Below are 11,468 nucleotides of genomic sequence, written 5' to 3'. Positions count from 1 at the left end.
TTTAAGCCTTTCACATTCCCTGACTATATTTACTCATTGTAAACCCTGCTGTAAGTACAAAGGGGTGCATCAGAGAATCTTGGAGACCAGAACCTTTGGATTTCATCTCATATGGTGAACAGAAAGTGCACTCAGTGGTCTATTGTGTTGAAAACTGGTTTGAAATCGGACCTAAGCGCTACACGAACCACTCGCAGCACCAAATGAAGAATATCAAGGATGCTCAGAATAGAACAGCCTAGGAAAAGGCTCGCCAAACTTCCAATTGTCACTGAAAGCAAACAAGCTATTTTAAGAAATTGGCCTGGCCAGGGGAAGACCGAGGGGAGGAAGAAAAGGGGGTGGGGCGTCCACCCTAGTCCACCCACCCCAGATGTCGATGAAGGAGTGAGCCAGCTGGTGCCTGTAGAGGACGGCGGCGCGGTTCGAGTCGTAAGAGATGTCGATGCTGGTGCCGATGTTTGCGTCGCTGATGTGGGCGCTGATGGAGGGGTTGACCGTGAAGGTGAACCGAGAGACACGGCACGTCGTGATGCAGTGGCTGCAGTTGATGGCGATCATGTTGAGCGAGCTCAAGCAGGGCAGCTGGGAGAAGCGGCACTGAGGAACAGAGGCTGGCGACAGCATGTCGACAGACGGGACTTCACGTCAAAATGGGAGGTAGTACAGAGAGAGAGAGAGAGAGAGAGAGAGAGAGAGAGAGAGAGAGAGAGAGAGAGAGAGAGAGAGAGAGAGAGAGAGAGAGAGAGAGAGAGAGCGGTCTGCCTACACCAGCGTGTGGGACGGAATGGTGGTCTGCTTCGGGTCCCTTTGCAGTGCACGATACTAGCAAACTTTTCACCTGGTTTCTCCTTTCCCCTCGTGGCATTGTCAGGCGCACCGAGCTGCAGTCTTTATCAAGCTATTTCCGAACTATGAGAGCCACGCGAAGGGGGAAGTGAGGACGAAAGTCAACTTGCCCGAACGCTCTCCGTAGATCTCCATGTAGTACGGCCGGCAGCCACAGCGGTCTACGACGTGCTGCATTCTGCACTCAGTGATGCACTCGGGCTGCGAGTACTGTAGTGCCGTCTCTAGCTTCGCCTCGTTGGAAAATAGACAATTACGATCCTGGACCGAGAAAACACAAAGCTTCATGATGAGGATATGACATGGTTATATGGGGCCAGTAAAATTCATTGTGTACAGTGCCGTGGTCAATGTTCTTAAATTCCCCCTCAAAAATATAACAGGAATGATTGAATGGAGTATTGCTTGAATCGCTCTCCTCACTAAAGGACGGCGAGGCATCCAACCTTGAATGGCAATTGCTTCAAGTCGTCCGCCGCTTCCGTGATCGAGTAAGCGACAGCCATGGAGAAGTCGGTCTTGACTTCGGTCGAGAAGGCGACGGCCTGTTCCACGGCGGGGAACTTGGTGCGGTCATGGACCATCACCTGCTCAGCGCGCGAGGAGGAAATGAAAACGAAACGATTGAAAAGATGAAAGCGATGTCGACACCTTTTTAAATCTCACGCTCAATCACATCATGTTCCTGCTAACCTGGATGTAGTCTCTCTCCAGCCATGAGCGGATGTCCATGAACACTTCTTCACTGTCCCACACGGACCTGGCGTTGTTGCTGCAAACCATAGGGCCGGTTGGTTGCCTTTTATTTCATCTCTTCTAACTTTTAACTCGAAAGAAGCCAGTACTTACTCTAGCGTAGACTTGCGCCACAGCCGTCCCGCAAGGACGCGATGTTTCATTCGCCTGGTATAGGCCCGCGTCAGCGGCCGCTGTTCCATTACTTTGGTCAGGTCGTTGAACACCATGACGAGCCCGGTACCGGGCCCCGTGGACCACACGTGGTGGCAGTTTTTCTCCGAACTGCAAGATGAACGTCACAAGTTCTGAATCTCGGTCCTCGGTCGCAACAGAGGGAGCAGCGTCAAATAAATTACGTAGAAAGATTACCAGAGAATCTTGGGGCCGGTCGAGGTCCTGGAGTTGAAGGACATGCAGTACCCCATCTCGGTGCGCTGAAGCTGAAACTGCTCGCAGCACTTGAAGGCAATCCCCTTCCAGTAACAGCGGACCAGCAAGTCTTTGCAACTGAGCCGCGTCTGTAGGAATCGGTGCCCTCGAGATTATTTGACCCCATCGAGGTAACGACTCTCAGTCTGCTGTTACCTTCATCATGATCTGGGCGATGTCTATCCCGTCCAGGTACCTCAGCTGGTCGCCGATGAGGCTCAGGCCGTTCTTCATGAGGCGGAAGCGCGGGAAGTGGTAGTTGGCCAGGGTCTCGATGATGCCGACCAGCAGCTGGGGAATCTCTTCTTTGCCCTCTTTGCCGGCCCGGCTGCCGGTCCGCCCGGTCTGGTTGTCGTGCTTCGGCGTGTCCTCGAGGCCGGGCTGGGGCTCCCGCAGCGCCCTCAAGCTCTTCATGTACCTGCAGGCAGGACGACGCGCCAGCGCGCGCCAGGGACCCCCAAGTCACCACGACAAGCTCCAGCCGCGGTGGGGCCCTTGTCTCCCTCGCACTCTGAGGACGCGCCTAGAGCCGTGTGGGTGCGAGAGAGACAGAGCCCTTTTGGACCACGAGACGCACACGTCGATGACGCGGACGAGTTCCTCCAGCTTGACGCGGGTGGGCTGGCAGACGGTGACGGCGGGGAAGGCGATGGAGTATGTGGGCAGGTTGTTCTGCTCCAGGCGCGTGATGCTGGGCGCGGTGGCGAATATCAGGAACTGCACGCGGCACGCGAAGACGAGCAGCGCGGCGGACACCACCACGGCCGCGGCCCACAAGCACCTTCCACGGACCAAACAGCGTCAATCACTCTACAAATGACGAAGCCGACTTTCCGATTTGTGGACTCACCGCTCGCACTTGCTGCGCGACTTGTTGCCGACGAGCGCCACGCCGTGCAGCGTGCTGGTGTGGCTGTAGTCGTCGAGCACCGCGCGCACGCCGCGCACGCGGTCCAGGCGCGAGCACTGCGCGACACGGTCGCAACAAACCGCCGGTAACTCAGTCCCTGCACCAGTCGCTTGAGGCTCGTCCCCGCCGGGATAAAGTGTCACCTTAGCAAGGACGGGCATGTCTCGTTTTGCAGTGCAGGCCGGCATGTGTCGGGCCCGAAATGGCATACGATCGTGTGTGGTCTAGCCCTTAATGGTAATGGTAATGGAGCTGCACCCCCGGCCTGGCCCGCCGCACACGAGAGTCGCGGCGTTGCCTACCCCGCGGTTCGCAGGCGCTCTGGCACTGACACACTCACTCACTCACCCTCTGCCGGGTGGCCTCCGTCTCTGTCGCCGTGGGCTGCAGCCCCAGCTCGTTCGCCTCGACCCCGGCCACGGCCACGGCCACGGCCACGGCCACGGGCTCGGGCACCTTGATCCTCCACACGTCCTGCAGCCACGACCCGTCCACCACGGCGGCGCGCATCGTGGCTGTGGCAGTGTGGCAGAGTCGCAGAGGCTTTCTGGACTTTCGGTCGAGGGAGAAGTACAACACAAAGGCGTCAAACGAGGACACCCCCCCCCCCCTCGAGAAAAATAACACTAACAACCGAAAACGCTGCTGTCGTGATTGCGACGCAAGCAGAAAAGTGGTGGTGCTAGGGTACACTGTATTGATGTGGAGATGTTGTCACGTGTCAACAGCCAGGGTGGAGGTAATTCGGTCGGAAAGCGGGTACTCCCCACCACTTCCCCACCGTTCCCCGCTTGTTGGCCCCCAGACGAGGGGTTTGTTGGCCCCCAGACGAGAGGGGACATGCGGGGAACGGTGGGGAAGTGGTGGGGGGGAACCCACTTTCCGACCGAATCGGCGAGAATTGGTGGCGGGAGCAAACATTCGAAAATAAGCAGAGCTAGATGCGTCTCTCCGTCTCACTCGCACCCAAGGGTGCCTACGGAAGGCCCCATGAGCGCGAAAGAGACAGACTAGCCTGCTGGCGCCTCGGGACGCATGGACGGATAGGCACTTCAAAACGAGAATTCCACCAATTTCTTCAAATTTAAAAGAATATAAATTAATCCGTCACTAAGTAAAACCACGTTTCTAAACCAGGAAAACAAGATGGTATCTGACCCAAACAGGGTCACTAGGGGTATCTATCTTTCCTCGTGTACAGTCAATTCTGATACTTGAAACATGCTTGAAACCACGGAGCAGAATGGTCCGTGATTGAAACGAGTGAAGAAAAAGATATTTCCGGCTTTATGTTGTTCTTGTTCTTCACGCGGCGTTCCGTTCTGCCGCGAGAGATTCTACCGCTGGCCGAGAGATGGCGCACCGCAGCCAATCGCAATGAATCGCTCATAGGGAATGAGCATATCAACATCAAAGAATTGTTGTGCTGGTATTTGTTGTGACATAGTTTCCTTTCATAATTCTACCGAGTAGAAGAAATGATAATAACCCCGAGTCTCATGATTTGTTGGAAAATAACGGGTGACTGTAAGTTTCTTATCGGTATCGCTTATATCACGTTCCCTGTTGACGGTGTCATAACCTTAGTGTACTACGAGGCTGGACTACGAGGACTATTAATGTGGTCAAGTTGTCCTTACTTTAAAGTTAGTCAGCATATGACACCAATTTATATATAGCATTGCTGTATTCCTTGTAAACTCAGCTGCTGCTGACTCGTTTTATGTTCTCGACCCATTTTCTGTAAGCTGAGTCATCATTTCATTGGTTTGTTACAGGACTGTGCTGAGAATGCTTGACTAAAACAGCATCAAAATGTCAGACAAAGACGGCGAAAAACATGGTAAGTTATATTTCGTACTGTAGAAAAACCAGACTTGGTTGTTTGAATCATTTTTCTATGTTGATGGTGTCTGTTGATGCTTAATTGTCACTTGTCGTCAAATCATGTGACACCTATGAAGTAAAGTTGTGCAGAGATCTAAAGCTACTCTCATTTCAGTGTTCTCATACATGGATGGAATCCCAGTCAAAATTAGTGAGAAGTATAAACCTCCTCGGAAAATAGTATTGCCAGTGGGATTTCAAAATCGTCTTCTTCAACCACCTGTGTGTCCCGACGTAAGTGCCGCATATCTTATAGTTTTTTGATTGTTTGAAATTTTTTTAAAGTATTTGAAAGATGCAGCTTGTTTATTGTCTTGTTTACAGTATGATTTCCAGCTTGAACATGATGTGCTGGACAAAATAGAACAATGGCGCTCCTCAAGGTCTGCAGAGAAAGAGATGCGAAAGCAACGCCTGGCTGAAGAAGATGCTGAACGTAGCAAAATGAGAGAAACTATGCAGGAAATTGAGAAAACAATGCACGAATTATCAACTGATGAGGGATCTCCGCTGAAGAGCCAGCCACCTGAACTGCAGTCTGCTGCCCCAGCCCCCATTGTGCTTCAACATCCTGTCAAAGTGCAGCCCTCCGTACCATCAAGTTGCACCCCAGTCATTAATGAAGTTAATCCTATTTTGAGACCTATCCCCATCAAGCATCAAGTTGTTACTTCACAAATGAATAACAACAAGCCAATTAGTGCCTTTAACTTATCAGACTTTGAAGCTGACACCTCGAGTCCTTTTGACAATATGGAGTTGAAGACAATAAATGACCTAGAGGAGCTTGCACAAGTGCTACAGCCTTCTACAACTTCTCAGACCCAAGACTACTATCTTAATACCACACCATCAGAGGAGCCTTATGGAAAAGCTCACCATCAGACTGTGAACTGTCATGGGACATCAATGGAACAATCTTATAATGTTCCTGGCAGTAATAATATTCTAAATGATGCAAAGCATGGCATGCACTATCAACCCCATGTCAATGGATTTACGTCAAATTATGATTACAATAGTATGCAAAGTTACCACCCTCATCCTGTGATACCGCATCTCAACCAACATAGTCAGGCAGCAGCCTACAATTTTGCTGAAAGAGAGCGTATGCCTCAACCAAGTGATGTTTCGTTCTCCTATGCCCATCAAGATCCGCAACATCAGTTGGCAAGCTACTACGGATCCAATGCCTGGTCATCTGCGGGCTATCAGCCTCCAAGACAACCTTCCTTTAGTGCTGCAATGGCCAGTGAAAAGAGGACTGTGTTGTCAAATGTAGAATCCTTTAAGTTATTGTCATCTTCAATCGATCATTCAGAAGAGAGATCACCTGATGAGGGAACAGAGGCATCAGTTAGTCATGTGGCTCAGCAATTGAGTGACCTTATGAAATCAAGGGCATCAAGGTATCAACAGAAGCCATCTGAAGTGAGTATTTTTTTTCCTTACTTTAGATTGTGTTTTACCCCTCAAGCATTAAAAATAAATATTTACATATCTGTTTCAGGAATCTACACCTGAAAATAGTTCATCAGTGCAGTCACCATCTTCACCCATGGAACCAGACCCATTTGAGTCTCTTCAATCAGAAAGCCAATTTCTAGTTCGTAAGATAGCAGAGATGGGCTTTCCGAGAGCTCGAGTTGCAAGAGCATGCCAAAACTTAGGCACAAATGACAAAAAGGTATACATTTGCTATCCCCATATATTCTGAGATATTATAATCCATTACACCATCCCATTTGTTTTACTGATATTGGAATATTTATTTGTAGATTGTAGAGTTTCTTCTTTCCCTTGAGACTCTGCTGGATGCTGGCTACCAAGAAGGTCGTGCTGAACATGCTCTTTCCATGCACAATCAAGATCTGGAGGCCACCAACAAATATCTTCAAGTAGAATCCCAGCTCTTGGATCTTGGCTTCCCGGCGGACCGTGTATCTGAAGCGCTTGTAAAATTTAATTGTGATAGAGACCAGGCTCTCGAATTCCTCATATCTTAAAGTTCTTGCTTCACTTTGCATTCCCATGCTTTGTTTCTTCTTCAAACTGCCACAGATATTCACTCGTTTCAGTTCATATATTACATTATTTTGTGATTTAGCTTAATAGTCATTCATTAAGGCTTAAGTTATAAAAAATCTTCTTTCTTCTTTTTTTTTAATTTTTTTTTTTTATTTTTATTTTGGTATATTTTAAACTGAAGCTGTAACTTATCCTTGTTTCACTGTGTGCAAGAGTTTTACTGATCTAGCTAGATGAGAACTCAAAATGTTTGTCTCTTTATATTAAGTGTGAAAGATTTACTGTAATGCGATATTCATGCTTTTTGTAGTTTTGCCTCTGAGATTGGTTCGCACATCTTGCTTTGTGATTTATGATTAGAAATGTGAGTGCACATTTACATCATTCATTTTGTAGAATGTTAAATTTCAATTTCTCATTTTGCCACTGTCTTTTCTGTAAAAAGTTAATTGTTAACAAAAGTTTGTGTAAAAGACCATTAGTACACTTGAAAAGACTGCTACATTTTCCTGCAAGTTGGACATGAATCACAATGTGTACTGTGGTTTTTATGTATTTGCTTGTTTGTGATATCACAGGTAGTTTTAAGCGTTTGTTAAAATCTTTGTTAGCCAAGGGTTATTATTAGCACAGAGGGAAAAATCTTTGAAGAATGTTGTTCAAAATTCTTCTGCCGGTTACTGAAGTTGAGACGATCATCATTGTTGTAAACCTTTGTTTCCTCCCTCTCATGGGCTTATGTACTTGGTTTTATTATTATTTCTATATTCCACTGGTTTGTCATGCTATTGAACCAAAATAAGCTTCTTCCAGTTCTTATTGCAAGGGGTGTTTCAAAAAAGGGAACTGCACTTTCAGAATAGTATCTTTTTTTCTTTTTTTTTAATATCTTGGAACTGTGATGCCTCATTTTGCCACTGGGTATCAAATAATGCTCAAAGGGATCCTTTTCATTGAAGGTCATAAGACAGCATTTACTGCTTAATTTGTGTCCATTCTTCTTCTTGACCATGCCAGTATATAGTCAATTGGTAAGAATGCAAGTCTGCATAGTCTTATGGTAGTCATAGCTTATATAGACAAACCCTTGTTATATTTTATGCAGCAGCTTATGTTGAAGTTGTCATTACTCTTTCATAATGAGAATTTGCACTGAAGTGCAAATTGCCTGTACAGTAATTGTCTCATACCATTGTACCAAAGCTTTTTTTTTTTTTTTAATCTCTATCCTCAATGCCAGATTTATTTGTTTGGTTGCTTGAACCATTTTAATGTAGATTTCCTTATCCAATCATTTCCAGCACCAGACCTAGCATAAATTTGTTGCTGGTTTCATTTGACATTCTTTCCTACTCGGCAGCTCTAGCAAAGTTTCATTCAAACCAAATTGAATCAAGTTGCAAGTACTTGTAAATCAAGGCTTGGAATTTTTTAATTTCTTTTTTCCACTTTTTCAAGTTTATACATCAAGCAAGTGTTTCTGAGTAAGAACTTCTGTTTCTGTCATCATTTAAGTGAAGTCTGTATTTGTAATATTTATATTTTGTAAGCAGCTTAAATGGGAATAATTATTGTAAGTACTGATGTATAGTTAAATTATTTATTTTTATGAATATATTGTACATTGCATAATATATAATACAAAATTATTTTGTTGCAACATTCTTCTTACTCTTAGAACGTTTCCCTATGACACACACATACAGACAAAGATATGAAGTTGGTCACTGTTCTCCTAAACGTGCCTTTTTCTGCTGATAGTATTCTTTAACATTGTCGAATTTGCGTTTCAATAATTGTGGTACATTGCTAGAGGTTACAAATTGATCCTTGTCCTTTTCTAAAATTTCATTAATCTTGGTAACAAACTTTGTGGGTTTCTCAGAACTTGATGAGAAAGTTATGTTTGTAGCAGTACATTTATACAAAAGGCTCTGTAAAACATTATTGGCCAATCTGATGACCAGCTCACCATTGATTCTAAAGCAAAAATCCAAAACTGTTTCCTCTACAAGTACAGCTTGAATAAGTTCAAAATTATTGTCAATGATTCTGTATACAAGAAGACCATTGTAACCATAGAATAGAACACAAACCAGAGAGCTATTGTCATTAATTTTAGAAGAACATACTTTGTGCACAATAACAGAACTGGATAGGTCATTTTCCACTTGAGTTAAGGATGTTCCATTCACTGACAATTGTTTGGAGACATCCAAAGAACAGTCATATGATGCAAGTGCCTGTCCACTTAGAAAATCCCATAGTCTTATAGTACTATCTCCCGAAGCAGACAAAAGAACAGATGGTTTATGGGGCAAAAGATTCAGTGATGATACAAACTCCTTGTGACCCAAACAGTAGGATATGATATTATAAGCATTTGGATAATGAGATATCCTTATCTTTTCATCCCGATCACAAGTTATAATTTTCTTGCCGTCTGGAGTTAGGACAACATCCAAAAGCATTGATAGATGACCCAAGATAACTTCACCTTCTTTGAGCAAATCTTTCAAAGAGAACTGAACAGCATCTCCAGCCTTATCGACAATAATGACATCTTGACTGTCAGGGGTGAACTTCAAACTGGTCGCAGTCTTGGGCATGTAGCGTTCACTTGCCAGGGTCCAGCTAGCAGTTTCCCAAAGAACCAGTTGCTTAGCCGAGGAATAAACTGCAAACCACTTCCCACATGGAGAAAATCGAAGGCCTAACACAACGTTCTTTGATTCATCAGCTACAGCAACCGGTTTTGTTGGTTTGTTCTCCTTCAACTCCGGTCTCACCGACGGCAGTTCCAGAACGATAGGTCCATCAGAACCCTCTTGAAATACAAGTGACTTGGATCCACTCGAAACAGCAATACGTCCTTCACTGATATCGATGAAAGACATAGTTGTATCGCTCAAAGGGCAGTTGATTTCAACAGGAATTATGAGGAAGCAGCACGTTTCAATATCAGGTTAAGGAACTCCAGTTGTTGACGAGTGGATACGCGCAGGAAGATGCCGCGGCACCGCCGATCGGAGCGCCCCCAGCGGCAGTGGTGGGGACTGGCGCGGGGCACCGTGAGACTGTAGCGCCCCTGGCGGACGAAGGACTAAGTGGGTGGGTCCGACCGGAAAAAGTGGAAAAAACATTTGTGCGGACATTAAGGGGGGGGGGGGCTGGTGAAAAAATGGCCAAAACTGCCAAAAATAGTATTTTTAAAGTTCATGGATAAAAATGTGCATAGAAGGTTTCAGATTCAACAGGTTGAACACCTTTAAACTATGTGGGTAGTTCCTTCATTATTTGGAAAGAATTAACATTGAGATCAGTTGTCGTTGGCTTATACGCTCAACTTCACAGCTTTTGCTCAGTCAACAAAAAATTTTGTCGTAGAAAGATTTCCTGCGTTCCTGGTTGACACCTACATGAGTCGTCTTGCATGGACTCTATTCATTGATGACTTGTCGACAAATTTTAGTGACGGAATCTTGATATCAGCCCTCCTTTTTTTACAAACACCTAAAAGTTTGAAAAAAGGGCAAAAAATTCACTTTTTTTTTTAATGTTAAAATTTGAAAATTCATATTTTAGGACAGAAGTTAAAATTGAAAAATTCGTCACTAAAATATCTCCTATACATCTTTAGGATAAGCCAAAAAAATTTTCAAGACTTTGCGTTTTAATGAAAGACGCAGGAAGATTTTTCCCCAACGCTCTAAAAAACACTAAAAAGCTACTTTTCTCAGAGAACGTTCAACATTTTGGATTGAATTTTGTTTTGGGAACTCAATGAACCTAATAAGTAAGCAAAGTTTCAACTTTCTGGGATTATTTTAAAGCCTACTTGAAAGTTTCACCAGGGTTCCCCCTTAAAGTATTATAGAATTCTCTCTCTCTGCGCGTTGTTACCTGAGACCAGACAAGAAAATTTTTTAAAGAGAAATGATCAAAGTAGTCTAAGGCAGCCAGTGTTGTTACTCATAGTGAACATGCTTCCTTTGAGTACATCTTCACAGGTTGACAGACAAAACAGAAATGACCGATAATCGTGCGCTTTTCCCTAACATTTGTAACTTATGTACTTCCTTTGTTCTGCCAACTTAATTAGTTCCCTCCTTTTTCAAGCGGTTCCCTTCCCCGCGCCAGTTTGAAATTTCGCGTGAATCTGAAAGCACCATTCTTCCCGTCTCGTCCGCCAGGGGCGCCACAGTCTCACGGTGCCCCGGACCAGTCCCCACCACTGCCGCTGGGGGCGCTCCGATCGGCGGTGCCGCGGCATCTTCCTGCGCGTATCCACTCGTAGTTGTTGTGGCGGCTGCTGCGCGAGCACTGCCAATAGCTGAAGCTGCCTTATTCGCACCACGACCGCTAGCCAATCAGAAGCCCCGCTCTTCGTGACTTCTGTTAGGAGCGCTGCGCTTGCGCTGTTCGAATCGAATTCGAAAGCTAGCGCTTTTTTAGGAATCAATCTTCTTAGTTCAATCATGCTAATGGTTACATGAGACTTAAATTTTTTGGACATTGAAATTACCGACATTTTATTGTAGACCTTGATGGAGGAATTGTTTAGGTCCTCTTGAAATATCCGATCCGATTCAGATGTGTATGCTCCATTTAAATTTCCCTTTCTGCA

At 45.3% G+C, this 11,468-nt stretch overlaps 3 protein-coding genes across 3 annotated transcripts; 1 reads left to right on the top strand and 2 right to left on the bottom strand.

Moving 5' to 3' along the window:
- On the bottom strand, nt 1-2,596 carry LOC117649771 (sodium channel protein Nach-like). The gene is made up of 8 exons (XM_034392820.1): nt 2,173-2,596; nt 1,957-2,105; nt 1,699-1,869; nt 1,543-1,621; nt 1,296-1,436; nt 960-1,110; nt 369-614; nt 1-271 (listed from the first exon to the last, which is right to left on the bottom strand). The coding sequence occupies exons 1-8, from the start codon at nt 2,428-2,430 to the stop codon at nt 132-134; spliced, it is 1,335 nt and encodes a 444-aa protein (XP_034248711.1). The 5' UTR covers nt 2,431-2,596; the 3' UTR covers nt 1-131.
- Nucleotides 2,597-4,268: 1,672 nt separating this feature from the next.
- LOC117648806 (ubiquitin-associated protein 1) lies at nt 4,269-8,422 on the top strand. Its single transcript, XM_034391368.1, has 6 exons — nt 4,269-4,453; nt 4,705-4,769; nt 4,929-5,047; nt 5,138-6,244; nt 6,324-6,500; nt 6,592-8,422. The coding sequence occupies exons 2-6, from the start codon at nt 4,742-4,744 to the stop codon at nt 6,817-6,819; spliced, it is 1,659 nt and encodes a 552-aa protein (XP_034247259.1). The 5' UTR covers nt 4,269-4,453; nt 4,705-4,741; the 3' UTR covers nt 6,820-8,422.
- Nucleotides 8,423-8,427: 5 nt separating this feature from the next.
- LOC117648822 (tRNA (guanine-N(7)-)-methyltransferase non-catalytic subunit wdr4) lies at nt 8,428-11,304 on the bottom strand. The gene is made up of 2 exons (XM_034391369.1): nt 11,145-11,304; nt 8,428-9,827 (listed from the first exon to the last, which is right to left on the bottom strand). The coding sequence occupies exon 2, from the start codon at nt 9,736-9,738 to the stop codon at nt 8,566-8,568; it is 1,173 nt and encodes a 390-aa protein (XP_034247260.1). The 5' UTR covers nt 9,739-9,827; nt 11,145-11,304; the 3' UTR covers nt 8,428-8,565.
- Between the last annotated feature and the right edge of the window lie 164 nt (nt 11,305-11,468).

This window comes from Thrips palmi, unplaced genomic scaffold (genome assembly GCF_012932325.1).
Source record: "Thrips palmi isolate BJ-2018 unplaced genomic scaffold, TpBJ-2018v1 HiC_scaffold_10, whole genome shotgun sequence".
Classification (NCBI taxonomy): domain Eukaryota; kingdom Metazoa; phylum Arthropoda; class Insecta; order Thysanoptera; family Thripidae; genus Thrips; species Thrips palmi.
Note: the sequence above shows the minus strand (reverse complement) of the source record. Positions and strands in the feature narration are given on the sequence as shown.